This window comes from Astatotilapia calliptera, chromosome 6 (genome assembly GCF_900246225.1).
Source record: "Astatotilapia calliptera chromosome 6, fAstCal1.2, whole genome shotgun sequence".
Lineage (NCBI taxonomy): Eukaryota > Metazoa > Chordata > Actinopteri > Cichliformes > Cichlidae > Astatotilapia > Astatotilapia calliptera.
In genome coordinates this window covers 27,060,348-27,079,181 of record NC_039307.1, presented here as the reverse complement: position 1 = coordinate 27,079,181, position 18,834 = coordinate 27,060,348, and the positions used below count along the sequence as shown (strand labels likewise).

Genomic DNA, 18,834 nt, shown 5'->3' with positions numbered 1-18,834 from the left:
GGTGCTGGGACTGGAGCTCACAGGTTCTTGACTTTTTGAGTCTGAAGCAGGACCTGATCAACCTGATATGATCAACCAATCGTTTTAGTACTTTTTTTTTTTACGTATACATGTCATGTCATTAATTATGGGACAGACTTCAGTATTGTCACATTACTAAACTAAAGACTTATCAGCTGTGATATAGGTATTGTATCTTGATTATATCATGCTTTGGAGATTCATACCAAACAAATCTGATTTTGTGAATAAAAAACACGCTGACTTTACCTGCCTGTGATTTAAATACTGCAGTTTTACATTTCTATGGTGCTCTTTGCTTCACATTTTAAAGCCTACAGTCTACCTGTGCTCAGGTATGACCAGTCCCCTTCAAACACATTATGGGTCACCTTCGAACAGCCCCCACCTCCCTCATCACTCTCTCTCTCTGCATCTCTCCTATCTATCTCGACCTCCCCCGCAGAGATTCCTGCCTGCGCGTTCACGTTTCTCGAAACGCGCGGCGGGGGCCGAGGACAGAAGCCTCGCGCAGTTCGGCGGAAAAGAGTCATTATTTTTAGCGCCTGGTTCGCGTTTCGCGAGGAGCCGCTTGTCTGTCTCTGCGCCACAGTCTGCGCAGAGCTCGCGCGGAGCACGAGAGGACCCGCCGTGACAGAGCGCGGAGTTGCGGGGGAAGCGCGCGAGGACGAACATAACGGGCTCCGGACACAGACCATCTGAAGGGAGGCTTATCACATATCACGTATCACCGTATCGTCCGGCTTTGGTCTCGGCCTGTCTGGAGATGGCTAGCCCCGGTGCCTCTGGAGATTCACCGAATGCCCCGCGGGAGCAGGAGCCGCTGGAGCAGCACCATCCCGAACCAGCCTGTCGGGAGGCTCAGAAATGGATAGAGGTAAGTGAGGAGAGGGGGGCTCAGAGGCCTGCTGCTATTGCACACCGGGGACATAAACGGGTCATATAGCCACACGCTGTGAGCGGGGATATAAATAATCACCCCAGGCGTCACCTGTTTGGGAGGAGGGGGACGATGCGGTGTCCGTGTGGGACAACAGCCACTGTGCGTGTGAAAAGTTTTCACCTGTGTCGTCGTCCTAATGACACTGAACGCCAACACCTGCTCTGTAGGGACTTTAAACGCCGCTCGGGCTCGAAAATAAACCGTCATCATGAAGTAAAAGCTCGCAGAGTGTCTGTTTGTGTAGGGACGATGGAGAGCCTGTTTTCTACTTGCTAGGAGGAGAAACGCCCCCCTTTTTGAGGCGCGAGGGGATTCCGGTTGCCATGGTTATGAAACCGGGCCAGTGTTCACGCACGAGATGCTTCACTGTACCCACGGTTGATCGCATCGGATGAGATTATCATTTGCTGCATCGCTTCCACCATCATCTGCTCGGATACAGTGCCTCCTTCCATCAGCCTGAGCGGTGAATCACGGTTTGCCCGCGGAGCTGCTGCCTTATGACCTATTTTATACCTCCAGAGCGGCTCAGCTACCTGCCAGCCAGCATTTCAGATAGAGGAGATAAAGGACTGGAGCTGCTTCAAAATGACTATTTTTATTTTTTTTTAATGTTAAGTTTTGGCTTTAGCCTCACACCATGCTGTGTTTTCACAAGACTCCCACAGACTGTGCTGGCTGTCCTGTACATTAGCCAGTTTGCCACAGGCTCTGGTAGAGAGAGAACAGGATGCTGTTATGGATAAAGCCCCTTAAAATGTTTAACTTTGTTTCCTACCTGGTCCTACTTAGAAGAGATGTAAATACAAAATGCATCTTTAAAATTATGATTTAATTTTTTAGGGGAAAAGAAATATCTATGAGATACCTCTATATGAAATCATAACTGTCCCTCTTGTTAAATCAAGAATTAACTGTAATTAATCACATTTTTTTGAAAGCTGAGTACAATTTCACTAGTCACTGCCAGGCCTGATTACTGTCACACCTGTTGAATCACTTAGATAGAACCTGTCTAATAAAGACAGGTAGCAAACTAAAGGAACTGAAGGATCTCAACAAACTCACGATTTAAAGAAACTCAAGAACAGCTGTGAAACAAAGTCATTGACATATATCAGTCTGGAAAGAGTCCCAAAGCCATTTCTAAGGCTTTGGGACTCCGGTGAAGCACAGTGAGATCCATTATTCACAAATGGAGAAAACTTGGAACAGTGGTGAACCCCTCCCAGGAGTGACCAGCCTCACAACATTACTCCAAGAGCATATTGATGATTCATTCAGGAGGTCACAAAGAACCCTCAACAACATCTAAAGAACTGCTGGCCTCACTTGCCTCAGTTAAGGTCAGAGTTCACGATTCAACAATAAGAAAGAGTCAGGACAAAAATGGAGGAAAAAAAAGGAGAAACCCACTACTGACCATAAAGAACACAAAGGCTCCCATTTATTTAAAAAAACAAACAAACCCCAAAACAAAACATGTTGATGAACCCAGAGACAAAAAATATTCTGTAGTCTAACACAAAAGTTTTGGGAAGCTTTAAGTCCTGTTACATCTGCATTAAACTGACAGTATTTCATGAAAAGAACATGATAGGTAATAACCAAATGCACCAGCAAGTCCTTCTCTGAGTGGCTTCAAAAAAATAAATAAATAAATAAAATGAAGGTTTTTGGAGGAAGCTTCATCAAAGTAGGACTTGGGTATGCTTGAAAACCATCCAGTGTAGGTGAATTAAAACAATTCTGCAAAGAACAGTGAGCCAAAATTCCTCCACGGTGGTGTGAAAGACTCGCAGCCAGTTATCACAAGTGCTTGATTGCAGTTCTTGCATCCAAGGGTGACAGAACCAGTTATTAGGCTGAGGGGGCAATTAGGATAGCTGTTTTCCCTCAATCATTTAAAAAATGCATTTTGTATTTACTCGAGTCACCCTTTTGCAGTTGGACAGCGGCAATTACTTTTTCACAGCACTGGAGCTCACACTTGGTTGAATTTTAATATAGAGTAAGTCTCAGTGTCCTGTCATCAATGAGATGTGAAAAACTGCAGCAAAGCTGAAGCTCGACCAAATTTGAAGCACAGCAAGCTCTACATCTATTTTGTCCTCAGTAGTACTTGTCCTCTTTTAATGACAGTCCTGACGTCGAGGCTACAAAGGGTTACATCTATACAAGAAAGCACACCTAATACTGAATAATACTCGTGTTTTTGTCGAGGAGAAGCTGGATTCAGGAAAGCTTCATAGCCAAACAGTTAAGTGAACAGGCCTTTAATGAGTGCATACAGATAAGACTGAAATCCAATCAGAGATTAAACAACCAGCCAGTGCACTCAGTGTAACAGTGGCTCCTAATCTGGAGGTCAGGACCCCATTGGGTTGCATAATGATTAACAGGATAGAAGAGTAAAAGGACTGACGGTCCGTTAGCTGCATTAGTGATAATGGGGTACTTCTGGTTGTTGTCAACATGAGAATAATGGATTTGTTTTAAAGATAATTCATAGATGAGCTCAGATTTGTTGAGTTGCAGATTTGTTACTTGTTCATGTTTAAAAAGTTTGAAAGCTTTATCCATAACTTGGAGTATTCATCATTGTATTTCAGGCTGTGTGTGCTTTATTTATATGCACTCCATTTATTGTGACTTGTATCATCATTTAATAAGCATTAGATAAATAACTTTACATATGCATTGTTGTGTTGCCTCCAAACTTGTAAAGACAGCAGTATATTCAAAGTACTGAGATGAGAATTTAAAACACAGTACTGTGTCTTTATTGAGAAGAAAATAGGTCTTCAACTTTCAGATTTATCTAACACTCTAAATCTTGGAGATAAAAGTCATTTTTAAGCCCTTCTGCAGTTGGCTGAGTCCTCTTTGTTTTTTTGGGACCATCTGCCACTTTCATAACTACATATACAGCTTCAGCACCTGATAGTTTTTGACCCTACACTGTGGACTGTGTTAGCTTTTCCCTCAGCAGCAGGCACAGTCTAGTCTAGGTTAATGCCCACCTCTTAATCTTAATCTCTCCTGCGTCTTTGCTCAGTGTTCCTCTCGCTTTGTCGTCTTCCTGCCTCCTAATACTCCAGTTATTTTCAGGCTGCTCAGGCTCAACCTATTTCTGGTGGGGTATTTTTACACTCTCACAGGTGGGGATGGGGATTCAGAGATGACCATGCCACCAAACACTCCCTGCAACTTGTTCAGTGCCTGTCTGCCATGTCTGTAAACTATGCAAAGTGTATGCACACTCACGCATGCCAATCAGCTATGCATGATACTCCTGACAGCCTTGCACACTCCTCGGACACGCCCCGGTCGGGTGACACCGGTCACTATGGGAACATAACACGGGCAGGCTCTCAGGTGTCACTCTTTCCAGTGGGGGCAGTAGGCTATATATCATCAAATGACCCGAGCAGGAAATTCAGCTGGCACCGACAGGGCCTTTCTATCTGTTTATAGACAAGACAAGGCAGGAGTGTCACAGGGCTCATACACACAGTCTCAGCTGCTGAGCAGGTTAAACTCAACTTGAACCTCAGAGACAAACGTGAGCCTCTGCTTTCATCAGCATATACCACATAGCAAGAGATAGAGTCAGATGCATGGGGAATAAACTGAAGAATGTGTATGCCTGAATAAGTGTGTGTGCGCGTGTGTGTGCCAGATGTCACAGCTGTCCAAGTCAGATTAACGCTGATAGTCTCAGACAGCCAGCCGGGCTTGCACGGGAGAGTGTGAGAGCATGGATTCATGGATTTTCCATGCATCAGATGGGGAATGAAAGAATTTCAAAATACTCGCACAGGCTCGTTGTTAGCAGAGGTTTCTTTGGTTTATGGAAAGTCACTCTCATGTTTTACACAACACGCACAAAAACCAAATTGTGACTGGATGTGGTAATGTGGTATTAGTCTCTTGTGCATGAAACAGTACTACAGTTTAAGGTTCAAAGCACATCAAAATCTACACACAACCATATTTTTAGTGAAATATTTAAACAAGTATTATTCTTGTTGACCATGTGATAAAATTTTAAGATGTGGGTCTATGTAGTGAACACAACTATTGTTTATCTACAAAGTACAGTAAAATGTAAATTAAGTTATCAAAAATGTCTAAATATGTTTTTGGAAGCTTCAATACTGGATGGCACCAGCATGGTTGACAGAGATCAGCCGGCAAATAAGATGACATTTGCTAATGTCAATGGCCGATTTATCTCTTGGTTTGCATACTTTAAAAAACAGATGGATAACGTTTTTTTATTGTTGTTACCCTGCTGGGTGGGTGGGTAACCAGTATGGACACCTAAGTTTGTGAATACGATAACTTCAGAATGAGTTGTGTTGGAGTTTCAAATTGATAACATAGGGATATCTTCTAGAAATTTCAGATGTATTCTAATCCTGCTGATCTCAAGGTCAGAGGTCAAATTTTCTGAAAATCTTGTGAACTCATGAATGAGGTGACGTAGGATTTTGAAATTGATGCCACAGGTATATCTGCCAGGAGGCTGAGGGGCAAAGGAATCTACGTAGATTTCTTTTTTTCATTGGTATAGTACATAGTATAATTAACCAAAGAACAAAGAGGGGCAGCATGGTGGTGCTATGGTTAACTCTGTTGCCTCATAGCAACAAGGTCCTGGGTTTAAATCCACCATCTGTGGAGTTTAGTAGGTTAATTGGTGATTCTAAATTGGCTGTCTCTCTGTTCCTGTGACAGACTGGGGATCTGTCCAGGGGCCCTATGGCAGATAGGATAGACTCCAGCTCCTCTATGACCCTGATTTCTCATTACTGGCTACATGGTTTGGATCTTGTGGGAAAATTGAAAATTCTTTCATTATAAGTTGATATATTCAATTTGTATTGGGTCTATTTTCACAAAGAAAAGCATCACCTCATTAAAATATGGATGGTTGGATGGATGGATGTTAAACACAGAATATAAGCTTGGGTGTAATATTGGTCTGACACTTCCTAATCATTTATTAAGTAATACTGGAATTACATAATGAAGTGCCTCTGAATTTGTATTTAACATAAATTGGGGGGTTCACAAGATTACAGAACATTTATATTTGGAAAGAAAATAATATGTAGATTTAACTCAGGAGGTTTCCTGACAGTTGCATCTTTAGCAAAGTGGCCCCAAATTGTCATCATGTTTAGTCTTGACCTGTGAAACCCTGTCTTTTACCACCTAAATGGATTACAGCACATGATATTTTTCTCCTCCTCTGCTTCCTATGTGTCTGCTCTCTCATTCTTTCCATCTTTTCAGTTGTTAAAATAAAGGGTACTTTGGCCTACTTCTGCATCTCCCCTACCCATCTGCGCATACACACACACACACACACACACACCTCAGGGTTTAAGTGGTAGCTGCTGCTGCCATTCACGCAGGGTGAGCAGAGCGATCCACTATGAGCGAGGGTCGAATTACTGTTACTGGCGCTGAAATACCTCCGAGGCCTTTGGCTTGGGTTTTTGTAGCTAACATGAATACATACAATACATAAAGCCCCAGTTCTTCTTTTGGCATCTTCTCTTTTCTCTTCTGCTTCAATATTTTTGAGCTCTCTATCAAAAACATGCACACTTACATTAGTCACTGTGTTTAATCGCTGCATTTATTTCAGTTTCAGCTCACATAACCAATCATTAACCACCTCCACCTCCCACCCACTGTCTGTTTGCTGTCTCCTCCACAAACACACACACACACACACACATGAACTATACAAAACACAAACAGTAGTCCTGCTCTCCCCTAAATACAGTACTCTACTCTGAGAGTAAATTATACATGGCTGTGCTCTAAATGTTTTACAGTCTTTAAAACACCTAACGAATACCAGCCTGCATTTAAAACCCTGTACTGAGGAGAGACTGCTCCTCTCTTCCTGATGTATCTTCAAAGAGCTGCTTTCATGTTAACACTTTTTTCTTCAAGGGTCAGTTTAGAATTAGAGTTTAGAACTTAGCTAGGAGATGTTGTGTGTGAATGAGGGGCCTCACAAAGATAGAAATATAAGCTTTATGTATGTGTTTCTCTGTGGGTGGGTGAGTGTAAGAGAGTGACACACAGAGTGATGAAAGACAAGAAAAAGAAGTGGATGCCAGTGGGAAACATCTGTTCATCACTTATGTAACAATAAAGAAAAGTGATATTGTTTTCATAGCTACAGATGCACTGTGCTTGTGTGTGCTCTTCTTCAAGAACAATATGTGCAGTGGAACTAAAAAAGAGAAATTGAAATAAAATATGTTGTATTTTATTTCAATTTCTCTCTTTTTTTAATATAATACATTGTAAATGGAGTTTGTATGTTCTCTCTATGTCTGCGTGGGTACTCTAGCATACTCCCACAACCCAACGTACTTGTATATGTACTTTGTAGGGTTAGGTTAATTAGTGGTGCCGGCCAATAAATTCAAATGTATTCTCAGTGATCAACTTTAATCTGGTATGTATCCTGTAATTTGCCACCAGTCTGTATATGTGAAAAGCAGAATCAGAGAGTGTGGGCCTGCATTTAACGGTTTGGGTGCTAACTGTAATCTCTACTAATCTGGATTAAATGTCTAAACAGCATTGGTCTCTTCTCTTTCATTCATCTTTGGCCTCTGATTACACAACTGCTCCTGAAAGCATGGCGTGCGGGTGCATTGGTGTGAGGGCGGTAAATCACCTCTGGTTTTCCTGATTCTCTCCTCTCCTACAGGATAGAGTCCAAATCAGAGCCTAGGTTAGAGGATTGAGGTTATCGCTGCGGCATATGGGAACATTTTGGATAAAATTGAAAGAGGACACTGAGCAGTGTGTCAGCGACGTGGTGTCATTCTAATTTGGTTTCAGCTGATGAAAAAATGCTGGGGGAAGGGTGAGCAGGGAAGGAGCAGGTTCCTCTGTCAGGAAAATAGAAAGGCACAAATCCAGGGCCTGTGTAAGCATGTGTCCTGTGAGTAAATGCTTCACATATGGGCTGCAAATAATGATGGAAGAACCGCCAGGTGATATCTTTCTTAGACAGAGAACTATGTTATTTATCGCCAAGGGGAAATTCAAATACCTAGGAGCTCATTTTAAAGAAACAATCATCCCTCCAGTCATAACCATAAAAGGATTAGATGTGTAAAATAATTTAAGAAATTGTGGTAAAAACAGGAGGTGCAGTCCATCCAGGTTGATGCAGAAGGCAGAATGTGTACGAGTGTGAGATGATGTTTTAGGTGGCTTCACTTCCCAGAGTGTCCACTGTTGTCCATTATAGGTTTCAGTTTCTTCACCACAGTTTCATACAGGCCTAATGGACATATTTTATCAATTTTGCTGCAAATTTACAAAACAATCCTCATCATTCAGGAGCCATTTAAATTTTCTCTCTAGCCCAAAACAGTTGAAGAACATGGTATTGTGACTCGTGCATGATAAAATCTACGTGGAGCTGATTTTTTCTGTCTGTGTTCAGATAGCGTTATCTTATGAATGCCTTGTGCTACCATGATAAACCAAATATTCATGTAAAGCTTGTGTTCTCTTCTTTATGAAACCATTTGAATGAGAGTTATGATCATTTAAAGAGCACTTGTAAAAAAGTGAGTCCAGCCTTCTGCCAAGCAGAGAGTTGGCTTTTTCCACCAGCTTATCCAGCCGTCTCAGTGGGAAGAAGAGGCGGCTCTGTCTCTTCCTGTAGAGAGCATTGGTGTTCAGCAACCAGTCCAACTTGCCATCCAATAGGACCTGTCCTTGCCTTGTATGGAGACTGGCAGATGGGATGCTCTAGCTCTACTGAAATCAATCACCATCTCCTTGGTTTTAGTTGTGTTAAGTGGGAGGCAGCTCCCACTGCATCTGTCACTGAAGGCCTCACCAAGGTTCCTGTATTAGTGCTCTTGTCCACTACTGATTCATGTCACAATAACTGTGTCATCACAGTATTTTTGCATGTATTTAAAGTCCGCTGTTTATAGTGTTAACATGAATGGTGCTAAAACAGGCCACTGTGCGCCCGCTGTATCACACCTCACCGTCCCAGAAACACAGTTGACCAGCCTGACGAACTGAGGTCATACTAACAGTTTGTTACCCAGGACATCAGGAAGGGATCCACACCCAACCCCTCCAATATGAGAGGCTGGAGTTTGTCCAAAACACTAGAGAAATCAATACACTAGATTCTCACATGCATCCTGGCTCTCTAGGTGTGTGTAGGTCCTGTGCAGCATGTAAAGGACTGTATACAATGTGGTCCTGGTGACAAAAACTGGAGGGGTCCTGGACACGAAGCCTAGACTCAAGAGGGGGAGGGCCAGACACTCCAGGGTCTTTATAATTTGGTAGGTTAAGGTCATATATTTTTCTCAACCGGTCAATATACTCTGAGCGCCGGTTTGAGAGAGGATGTTTTCCACTATTACAGGACCACTTTCCTTTGGCTGCTTCAGGCTTCTCTTCAGTTCCCACTCCAGACACCTGAGCTTCTCCTTGTCCTCCTCTTCGAATGCCTGCTTTTTTTTCTAGTTAAGGAGCTTTTTCATGATCCAGGATTTATTTATTTATTGGGAAAGCAGCCACATGTTTCTAACTGGAGCCACAGCATGCCTACAAAAGCTAATATAGTCCCTGATGGTGTCCATCCTGCTGTCATTGTCCACATCTATGTTGTTATCCTGTGACTCCAGCAGCACACTCCAGTCTGGGCACTTGAAACACTCCCTAAGACACGGGTTAGCCTCCAGAGACAATTTCTTGAATAAGCGGGTGGTAACAAGCCGCCTCATTACACAGGGTTTATGTGTGGGCTGAAGAAAGACCAGATTGTGATCTGATCTGACAAGTGGTGGTAAAGCAGAGATATCATTCACATTAGCATCTTAATGCTAATCAGTGCTTGTTTATTCTAACTAAAGAGCTGAAAAATATTTGCTGATTAATTCTACCAACAGTAATAGAATACCAGTCTCTTTTTCTGTGTTATATAATGTTGTAAATAGAACATGTTGATGAGTTTTGGCCTGTTTTAACTGATCATACAGAAGAATCCACAGGTGTTTTATTTATTCTGTGATATTTTAAAGAAATATTCACCCATTTTATGCAAAGAGCTGCACTCTGTGTCCCCATCCACCACCTTTACATCTGTGTTTTCCTGTCCTTCTTCCACAGGCTGTAACTGGGAAGAGCTTTGGAGACAAGGACTTCCGCAGTGCGTTGGAGAACGGCATCCTGTTATGCGAGTAAGCCTGTGACCTCACTTCATATCACTTTTTGATGTCTCAAGCATCACCAACATGCACAAACTCCCATAAGACTCAATAAATCTCGGCCTCTCCTCCTCTACACAGGCTCCTAAGTGCGATCAAACCAGGACTCGTCAAGAAGATCAACAGGCTGCCCACCCCCATCGCTGGGCTGGTAAGGAAACACTCTCCAGTGCGACACTGATCTCTGTAAATCACCCCTGTTCAAGTGATGAACTGACCGGCTGTTGCTGTCTCCTCCAGGATAACCTGTCAGTCTTTCTGCGTGGCTGCGAGGAGTTGGGCCTGAAGGGCGCCCAGCTGTTTGACCCAGGGGACCTGCAGGACACTTCCATACGAGCTAACCTCAAGTAAATGAGTGAATGTGCAAATGTGTGGTTTGTGTTTTTTTTTACAGTAGCAGAGTAACATGCAATAGTAATATTCTTCTCTCTTGTTAGGGACTCAGACTGCAACCGCAAACTAAAGAATGTGAGTTGTTACCATTTTTTTTCTTTCGTTAGCTTGAGTATTAGTCTGTTTGGCATTTATAGATATACCCTAAACCCCTGTGGCTGTGTCTCTCAGGTGCTGAACACAGTGTACTGGTTGGGGAAAGCTGCCAGTGGCTGTGCTTCCTATAGTGGGCCTACTCTAAACCTCAAGGAGTTCGAGGGGCTTCTTGCTCAGATGAAGTTGGTGAGTGAAATCACAGCGAGGTACAGAAATGGCAGATGGTGTGGGGGATGGACCTGTTAGTTTCCTGTCTTTGTTGGGGTGTCCGAGATGGGAAACAGGAGACGGGTTTGTTTTTGTTACACAACAACACCTGCAGACAGGATATGAAAAATTGTTCAGACTGGATCTGTGGACTCCATTGAATCAAGTCTGTTTAAATAAAATACCCTTTTCTAGTTTTTGCTTCTTAGACTTGACGACCCATAACTGAGCTTCATCATGCATTGCTCCTGCTTCACACAGTCGACTGCATATTAACCTGAGATACCATTAATTTGAGATCTGTGGACTCAGTGGTGTCTTTTAAAAACAGCTAAAAACTCATCTTTTTAAACATGCTTTTGGTTGATTTTTGTTTTTATGTTTTAGCTTTACAAATACAAATACAATTTTACTTACTTAATTTACTTAACCTGATGTGTGTGCAGGAGAGCGAGGAAGGAGGGGACAGTTCACAGAAGCGCAATGTTAGAGACAGCGGTTATGACTGCTGGGACTCTGAGAGGAGTGAGTCCCTTTCTCCGCCACGGCACACTCGAGACAACTCCCTAGACAGGTGAGACACATCTGTCAACACTCCTGAACATGCTGTATAATTTGCTGTTGCAGGCACAAGGGTATTTAAAATGGACCTATTATGCTATTCCTAATTTCCTAACGATGGCAGATGCTTATATTAGGCATGGCCAAAGTTTATAATAAAAAGGTCAGTGGGGGCTGCGAGGCTCAGGTTTCAGACTGCTGTCGACATTCATACAGAGTTTTTCGCTTTGTTCTGTATGATGTCACAGAGAAAGAACGGGTTCCCTTCCCACCAGGTGTTCACACCTTATTTTTAAATGGAGGTGGGGGCATGGATCTAAATATGGACAAAAGTAATGGTCCATCTACACATCACACCTACAAGAGCTGCTCAGCCCGCAGAAACCCATGCCATGAAGCATCCAGCACACAGTTTTTGTTCTGATGTTAGAGTGTATCAGAAGAGAGCACTGCACTGCTTTTATCTTTGCCAGGCCAACTCTGGGCCCCAAGCCTTATGTTTGACACCCCTGGTCTACCCTGAATTGCACAGCTTTTGACCTCCATTTGTGTTCAAACAAGTGTCCCATCAGTGACTTCAGTTACATCATGTCTAATGTATTCTGGTATGTGTCCTTTTGTTCTTGCCAGTCTGGATTCCTTTGGCTCACGCTCGCAGCACAGCCCTTCTCCCGACGTCGTGAATCGAGGAAACAGCGACGGTCAGTTCTGATGAAATGCCTCTGAAGTGGATCCTGTTTTTATATTTTCAGAGAGCTGTTTGCTTCTCACCACTTCTACTGTGTCAAGCCTTTGTTGTTAAGCTGGCGGCCTGCAAAGCTCCCAAATGACTCTCAAAGGAAAACTGCAAAAGTGTAGATACCCAAATACTCAACTACAGCATTCCTTTAAATACAAATCTGCTCGTCCAGAATTAGACTCACTGCTGTTCGACAGCATGTTGGTTGTTTAACCTTCATATAGTGCAACTGGTCAGACTGGCTGAGGGCAACAGCTGAATATCACAGTGTGTGTGTGTGTGTGCGTGCATGTATGTGTGTGTTTTGGATCCCAGATGCAGCAGCTGTTGGTCTCAGTAGCAGTCTCTAGAGGTTTGGACCTGTGAAAAGACACAGGCTGAGGTTAACATCCTGCCTGTCACACGCCGTGTGTGTGTGTGTGTGTGTGTGTGTGTGTGTGTGTGTGTGTGTGTGATGGAGGGAGTATCACAGACATCCTGTTTGTGTCTTTTATGTCGACACTATAATGTACCGTATGCTCAGCAGGGTTACAAGAAAAACACTACCCCCAAACCACAAATAGCCTTATTCCCTACATTTCCTTTAGGTCATGGAGGTAGGAGTAGAAAGGACTTTGTGATGTTGCTATAAATTGATAAAATGCTTAAAAGTATCTATAATGATCATGTCACAAGTAATAAAAAAATATGGTGTTACTGTTTCTTTGGCAACATTTAGAAAGAACATTTACACAAAAGATTACCATGTGATCTGTGTCTGAGTGCTTCAGCTGGGTAATGACATCTCATCCGTGGGTGTTCGCACCTGGTATAAATAATTGGTACTAATCTCATTATCTTGATCCTGCACTTATTGTGGTTGTTAATGTGCAAATTAGTTATCTGGAGCCTGTCGAACTTGTTGACAAACAGGATTCATGCCAAAGGGGATTGTCACTGCCTTCAGTCACTTTTTGTGAATGAAGGCTGGTTGGGCTAGTGGGAGATATTTGCTGTCAGGGCTTTGAGGCAGAAGGCGTTCCTTTCTTTGATGTTATTTTCAGTTTTCAGTTGCAGTTTGGTTAGATTTGAGAAATAGCTCTGCTCGGGCAAGTTTAGGAAAAGATGGTTTGCGTTGATACATCCTTTTAACAACATTAACCACATCTTAGATTGCAGTCTGGGAGGCAAACTCCTGCTATGTAAGAATCTGATGAGTCTTTTTTAAGCTACCAGGAGGAACTGAAGTGGCCTTTAAAATGTATTGGCTACATTTAAATGTCGTTTCTCTTCTCCTGATAAGAGTCAACTACAGATTGCATCTCAGTGTCAGTGAAAACTGGGTCCTGTATGTCTCTATGTGTTATATCGAAGGCCTAATTTGAAGTAACTGCACGACCTTCAGCATTATTTTCTCTGTAATGCTCTGTTGCTCTTTGTTGCCCAGGGCGAGGCAGCGACTCGGAGGCCGATGCCCCCAACAGGAAGCCAGATGTGCGGAAGGATGACATGTTGGCCAGAAGGACTTCCAGCAAAGAAGCAAGAAGTTCTGTCCCCTTTAACCAGTTTCTTCCTAACCGAACCAACGCCACCTCCTACGTCCCAACTCCACGGCGAAAACCACATACGGAAGAGAGAGAGCAGCGGAGGTAATGAGCAACATATTAAAAATAAATTATTTGGCTTTAAATGATTTCCAAAGCAATACAAGTGTCACTGTGGAAAAACAAAAACCGAGGTGAAAAAAGAGGTAAAAGCACAAAAAACACAAATGTGCTTTTTTAAATCTTCCTGCCATTCCTCAGTCAGCCACAAGCTACTGCAGATCAATGCAAAAAAATTACACTCCTCCACAAAACCTCCAAGACTGTCACTTGGGCACCTGAGAACAATGGGGAAAAACAGGAAGAGGAAGTGGTCACCCAGGAAGTGTTGGAGCAGAGGAGGATGCAGAAGCTGGAGAAGGCAGGAATTAAAGTTCTTCCTGCTGTCGTTCGCTACAGCAGGTCAGGGAGGATGGGCATGACAACTCCTGCCTCTGCTGTGGTGGAGAAACGGTTTTGTTTACATGCACTAACATGAACTTCTGATGGTAGAAACAGGTGCTCTGGATGAACCTTTGGCTTAGTGATGCTGTCTGCCTGTAACTGTCTTGCTGCTTTAAGGAGAATGTTTGTGTGATAGCCCACTGATGTCTGTTGTGACTGTGAACTAACTGATTTGTCATTGCTGGATTTATGGAGAAGAGACATATAGGAGCAGTTAAGCCATGTCACTTTGTGTTGTGATAGAGGTTTCAGCTGACGGGAATTCTGTGTGGTTGTGTCATGTTTCTAAAACACATAAAGACACATCTGACTACTGACCTGGACTAACAACCGTTTGGGCGCATGTCAATCAAAACCCGCACATTACTATCCTCTGAAACTGCCTCGCTGCACTACCCCGTCTCTAACCCCAGCCCTCCCGAAACGGAGGAAAAGGAACCGAGGTCACCATCTCCGAACATCATCCTCCGCCGTGATAACGACTTTTTGAGCTCCCAGAAGTCTGCGTGGGATTCCCCCTCTGACGGGGAAGAGGAAGCAGCAGTGCGGAAAGTTCCAGATGTCCGGAAGGATGACTTGGCGTCCAGGCGAGCTCATCGTGGCACAGTCGCACCCAAAGTGCACCAGTTCATCCCTCCTCCATTATGTACCGATAAAGACAGAGAGCGCTGGGAGGGCATCAGACGAGCCTCGCAGCAAATGCTTCAGGAGAAGGAGATCAGGTTAGCAAAGCGTGGTGTTGTTTTGACTCCATTTCCTCTCGCTCACCTCTAAACGTTCTTCTCACTCTTTGTTTCTTTGCCTGCTGCGGTCACTTGTGGTTTGATGTGTTGCGCTCCACTTTGATGTGTGCCGTGTGATGCTGCTGTACTGGCTCTGTGGTTGGACAGTGAGAAGGAGGCGGTTGCTGACATCATTACACGCAAAGACAACCCCTTCCTAAACTCTCCCTCTTGCCACGAGGAGGAGGAGGATGAGGAGGACGAGGGACACGAGGGGAAGGTTAAAGCGATGCCTAATAAGCAGAAGGACGACCTGGCTCGTAGACGGGCTCAGAGTAGGCCCCTCCCTCACAGGGACGGCCCGGTCAGCTTTGTGTCTTCCTCCATGAGCCAGGCAGATATGCAGAAGTGGGAGAGACTCAGGATGAGTGAACCAAGGTGCCCAAAACACACACAGTCTGTTTCAGCAAACACGCAAGACAATGTATGTAAATGCTGCTGTATGCAAAGTGTGTGATCTTTAAGAGGTGACAAGAGAATGGGTGGTGTGGGTGGGTGTGTTTCTTGTTTTATTTTAGTCTTCATCAGATCATCAAACTATTTATTGGTAAGCAGTTCTCATATAAAGAAGTGTTTAATTCATTTTTTAGCTGAAGCAATATAGATTCAGTTTGTGTCAGCCACTTTAAACCCCCCAGCAGGGTGTGACACAGAAGAGTATCACGTCTGGTGTTTTAATTGGAAATGTTATCAAAAAGGTGGAGGATAATGAAACTGAAAATGAGATGCTTTCTATAGAATTTAAAAAGGCAGAAAATTGAATATTCAGCTATCTAAAACCCAAACAACAAAAACATAAGTGAAATTATAATTTTAGAATAAATAATTGTTGTAAAAAAAACCCAACACGTTCAGCCCGTTAAACAGCCAGAGGAAAATTCAGAGATTTTGTTTCAGACTTGATTGTTAAATGAGATAATAAATGATAATAAATGAGATAGGTATGAGTTTTAAAAAGTTTCAGAGTAGCTTTGTTTCACTTCAGCTTTTTATTGTATAAAATGTTTTGTTACAGTGTATGTTTTATTAGTTTCAGTGTCACTTTGATTATTTTAGTTGATAAGGATAAGAACAGGTATTGTAGTACAAACCTTGTGTTGTAGACGTCATAGTCTCAATAAGCATATCTAACAAAGCCTCCTCTGAAGACATATTTCTATAATATTATTTTTTGGCACAATAGCATTTCTGTTTGTTTTCATTTTTTAAAGCATGTTTTTGTTTATTTTGATTTAGGTTTTTAAAAAATTCACACTAAGTTTTAAGTTTTGGTCAACAATAATAACCTTACACCACAGTGGTATCAGTTTTTGGATCTTGTTCCTGGCAAGTGAGCATAGTTCTCAAAATGTCTAATTTTACTACACACCTGTGCCACGGCACTATTTGGCTCATTCGTGCTGTTGGCAAAGTGACACATTAATAAAAGTTTAAAAACATTAGGCGTAGTAGTGTTTTTCAGTGTTTATGCAAGGGAACAAAAGGGTCCCTTTAGCCTTTTGCTAGGTGGTTGCTAGACAACACGATGATAACATCATAGTATCTGATATAGATAAAAACCTTCAGGGGCCTAAATGTATCTGTGTACCAAGTTTAGTGGCTCAACTCCTAATGGTCCAGGAGGAGTTTGCGGACAAACAAGCAAACAGACAGACGTTTCCGTATCATAGTCACATTTATTACATTTACGAACAATTAAATAATCATCAACAATGTGAGCTGTCACTAGTTAAGCCTTTAAATTAAATAACGTTTATAGCCCTCCCAACAGTCTCTTACTGTTAGATATTTAGAGTAATTTTAAATTACATCTCTCTGGACTTTCCCTTCTTCCCTCGTCTCTGTTGTCCCCCTGTGTTCTCGCCTGCTGTTTGTTCTCCTCATCATTGTGCACTTCAGTCCTCTTCAGTCTTCTTTGACAGGACTTGAAAAGGAGCAGGGAATTGGCCGGTGTGTATGAGACCGTGTGTGAGACCAAAAAAGAGGCGACTGTTGGCTGCGAGCACTGCTTGGCTTTGTTTTTCTCCGCCTGTGCTGATGTCATTAGATAGGATAAAGACTTTTTTGTGTTCCCAGAGGAGCAGCAGTGAGCAGAAAATGTGACCACCTAGAATAGATCAAATCCTTACTGTGTGTGTGTGTGTGTGTCTGTGTCTGTGTGCGAACATGAGTGTTTGAGTAATTTGGATATAAAATCCCATGCTTTGTCCTCTTTTGTGCATCCATCCTCACTATCTGACTCAACATTTCCATGTAATCCTTCTTTTGTTTTCACAGTCTCATCCTCCGTCTGTAGTTGCTCATTATTTCTTTTCCCCCTGCTTGTGGTGTTGCTGGTGTTGTGTGTGTGTGTTTGTGGCTGTGGGTCTTAATTTGTGAGACTGTATGTACAGTGATACTAGCCCAGGCCCCGTGTGTCAGGCCTGCCTGGTGAAAAATTATGGAGGTCCCTTCAGCGGATCAGCAAAGGCTGGACGAGGTCAAGGCAAAGTTGTGACCTTTGGGGGCGTGACTGAGATCGAGCAGCCAATAGACACAGTCATGTCGAGTGAAGGCGAGGAGACGGAGTTACTTAGACGACTCCTTTCCAAGGCAACCATAGCCATGCCTACCATTGGCCTGGGCTCCCAGCTTTCAGAGTGGGAACGCAGGTATGGACGCGGCCAAACAGAGGCAACTTAGTGGTTTGAATTCCAAGTCGCTTGCATTAGTATGGATCGCACCAGGGAAGCTTTTGTGCTGCATCACTTGTTGCATTGCTCCTACTTGAATTTGTATAATAGGTAGTTTGAATGGTCTTTCCTGCAATGTCCTGATTTGCTTGTAGTTTTAATGGGCAAGGAAAGCCTACACATTGACACACACACACACACACACACACATGCATGTAGTAAATACTGCAGCAAATGGAGCTTGATAAATCTGCCGGGCAGCTCATACGTCAGCTGTAGGGGTTTTTCCTGGTTCAGAATGAGCCTTTAATAGAAGACCATGTACACAAGCACTATTACATACATATAGTAAAGTTCCTGTTGCTTATGAGCATGTGATGAATAGAAATGTGCTTAATTAAATGCAGTCACAAATACAAAAAATACAAACTGAAGGGATTTTCCTTTGGCTCTGACTACATTCTCTCTAAGAGGCTGTCAGAATTTTTTATCTGCAGGAAAAACCCTGTCGCAGATTTATCCTTAAATCTGATTTATGAAAGCCAAATGATTTAGTTATTAAGAAAAGTCATGGCCTCACTTATTTAAAGAGCAAATTTTGACCAGTTTTGTCAGGGTGTTGACTCAGCGATGTCTCATCATGTTTCTCGAACACGTTGAGATGGTCACTTCGAATCTGGAACAAACATTCGCTCACATTCAAGGACTAGAATTTGATGCTCAGTCTATTTTTGTCCCAATTAATTATATTATTATACAGATGTATAATAAAATAGAAAATGAAAATATGAAACAAAGTGTTTCATTTTTCATCATCAAGTGAACATCTGTTGATGTTGTGCACTTTTCTGGCCATTAATATCCGAGGGGGAGATTGTCACAATACGTCAGCCATGAACATACAAATGTACAAGATGATGATAATAATAATAATAACTAAAACACCTCTTGAATATCTTAGTTTTGTACCTTTGTCACGTTTGTGTGCTTTTTCCCCCCTAAATCTTGAATGTTGATATTTTCTTCTCTGGTCTGTGCTCTTGCTGCTGTGCTTTCCTGCATGTCGATGCCTGGGCTTTGTGGCCATATCTGGGTCATCTGCA

At 42.7% G+C, this 18,834-nt stretch overlaps 1 protein-coding gene across 7 annotated transcripts in view; it reads left to right on the top strand.

Annotated features, from left to right (window-relative positions):
• The first annotated feature begins 326 nt into the window (after positions 1 to 326).
• The window catches only part of LOC113024378 (LIM and calponin homology domains-containing protein 1-like), a 31,387-nt gene continuing 12,879 nt past the window's right edge, over positions 327 to 18,834 (top strand). For 3 of the 7 annotated variants that reach the window (XM_026171399.1, XM_026171400.1, XM_026171398.1), the window contains exons 1-13: positions 327 to 898; positions 10,157 to 10,227; positions 10,336 to 10,405; positions 10,495 to 10,601; positions 10,692 to 10,722; positions 10,819 to 10,929; positions 11,397 to 11,524; positions 12,142 to 12,212; positions 13,677 to 13,878; positions 14,035 to 14,235; positions 14,691 to 14,999; positions 15,168 to 15,437; positions 17,453 to 17,710. In XM_026171399.1, the coding sequence (XP_026027184.1) occupies positions 788 to 898; positions 10,157 to 10,227; positions 10,336 to 10,405; positions 10,495 to 10,601; positions 10,692 to 10,722; positions 10,819 to 10,929; positions 11,397 to 11,524; positions 12,142 to 12,212; positions 13,677 to 13,878; positions 14,035 to 14,235; positions 14,691 to 14,999; positions 15,168 to 15,437; positions 17,453 to 17,710 (1,940 nt within the window). In that variant the 5' untranslated portion in view covers positions 327 to 787. The remainder of the gene's footprint in view (positions 899 to 10,156; positions 10,228 to 10,335; positions 10,406 to 10,494; positions 10,602 to 10,691; positions 10,723 to 10,818; positions 10,930 to 11,396; positions 11,525 to 12,141; positions 12,213 to 13,676; positions 13,879 to 14,034; positions 14,236 to 14,690; positions 15,000 to 15,167; positions 15,438 to 17,452; positions 17,711 to 18,834) is intronic. The other 4 variants (XM_026171404.1, XM_026171401.1, XM_026171403.1 and 1 more) reach the window with 4 other exon arrangements.